The sequence below is a fragment of the Meleagris gallopavo genome, chromosome 14 (assembly GCF_000146605.3).
Source record: "Meleagris gallopavo isolate NT-WF06-2002-E0010 breed Aviagen turkey brand Nicholas breeding stock chromosome 14, Turkey_5.1, whole genome shotgun sequence".
Classification (NCBI taxonomy): domain Eukaryota; kingdom Metazoa; phylum Chordata; class Aves; order Galliformes; family Phasianidae; genus Meleagris; species Meleagris gallopavo.
This window is the reverse complement of record NC_015024.2, coordinates 4737088-4737948: the sequence shown is the minus strand read 5'-3', so window position 1 is coordinate 4737948 and position 861 is coordinate 4737088. Positions and strand designations below refer to the sequence as shown.

The 861-nt window shown below is 47.9% G+C and overlaps 1 protein-coding gene across 1 annotated transcript in view; it reads left to right on the top strand.

The window, feature by feature from the left end:
- Nucleotides 1-467: 467 nt before the first annotated feature.
- Nucleotides 468-861, top strand: part of RAB43 (RAB43, member RAS oncogene family) — an 11918-nt gene continuing 11524 nt past the window's right edge. Inside the window, exon 1 of the mRNA XM_019619972.2 lies at nt 468-642. Coding sequence (XP_019475517.2) covers nt 468-642 — 175 coding nt within the window. The remainder of the gene's footprint in view (nt 643-861) is intronic.

The window sequence follows — 861 nt, the reverse complement described above, 5'->3', positions numbered from 1 at the left end:
ACCATGAAGTTACCCAAAAATCCATTGACTCAGAGTAATCCAAGCTGGCCTATGTTAGCTCAGTCACAAAGCTAGTTGTGGCCAGCTGTCCTGCAGAGCTATCTAAGAAAAATGCACCTTTCACTCAGCAATGCTACCATTAATATACTCCATTTCACAATTCTGTCCATTCAAACTGAGAAGAGAATTTGGCTTTTTTTTTTAACAAAGAACAGAGTAGCAAGAAGTGCTGCGTCAAAGTATTAGTAAAGCTGATTTTTATTAGCATCTTGACTCATCACATAATCTAAATGGGAGTATCTATTAAACAGCAGCTTGTTTTGCAGATAAACTAGGCAGCAGTTAAAATACAACACCAGATTGCTGAGACAATTTCTCTTAGTGCACAGCCAGTTTACAAGGCGATACGCAACCACACGGACACGTGTGCACGTCAGACGTGTAGCATGATGTGAACAGACTGAAAGATGTCTGAGCGGCACAGCACCGTGCAGGGAAAAACCATCGCCCCAAGCCTTGGGCTAGGACTCTGGAAACAAACCACACCCCAGGTCTGGCCGAAAAATGAAAAGCAAGATGAAGTGAATCGGCTGCACTTCCCGGATGACTTAATGGTGCAACTGCACCTGCTTATTTCAGCATGTAAGTAACTGTAAAACGGGCCAGAAATAACGTATCAGGAAAACGTCACTCCAAACAAACACACTTGTACACGTAGCTTCTCCAGAGGCAGCGACCAGCAGCCTACAGCTACCCGTGACAGCTGACGTTTTCGTGCCACTCGTCGGTGGGACCGCGACCCGAGCCGGTCCCGTCCCACCGAGGCCCCAGCAGCGGCTCGGGGGCGGCCGCAGGCCGTCG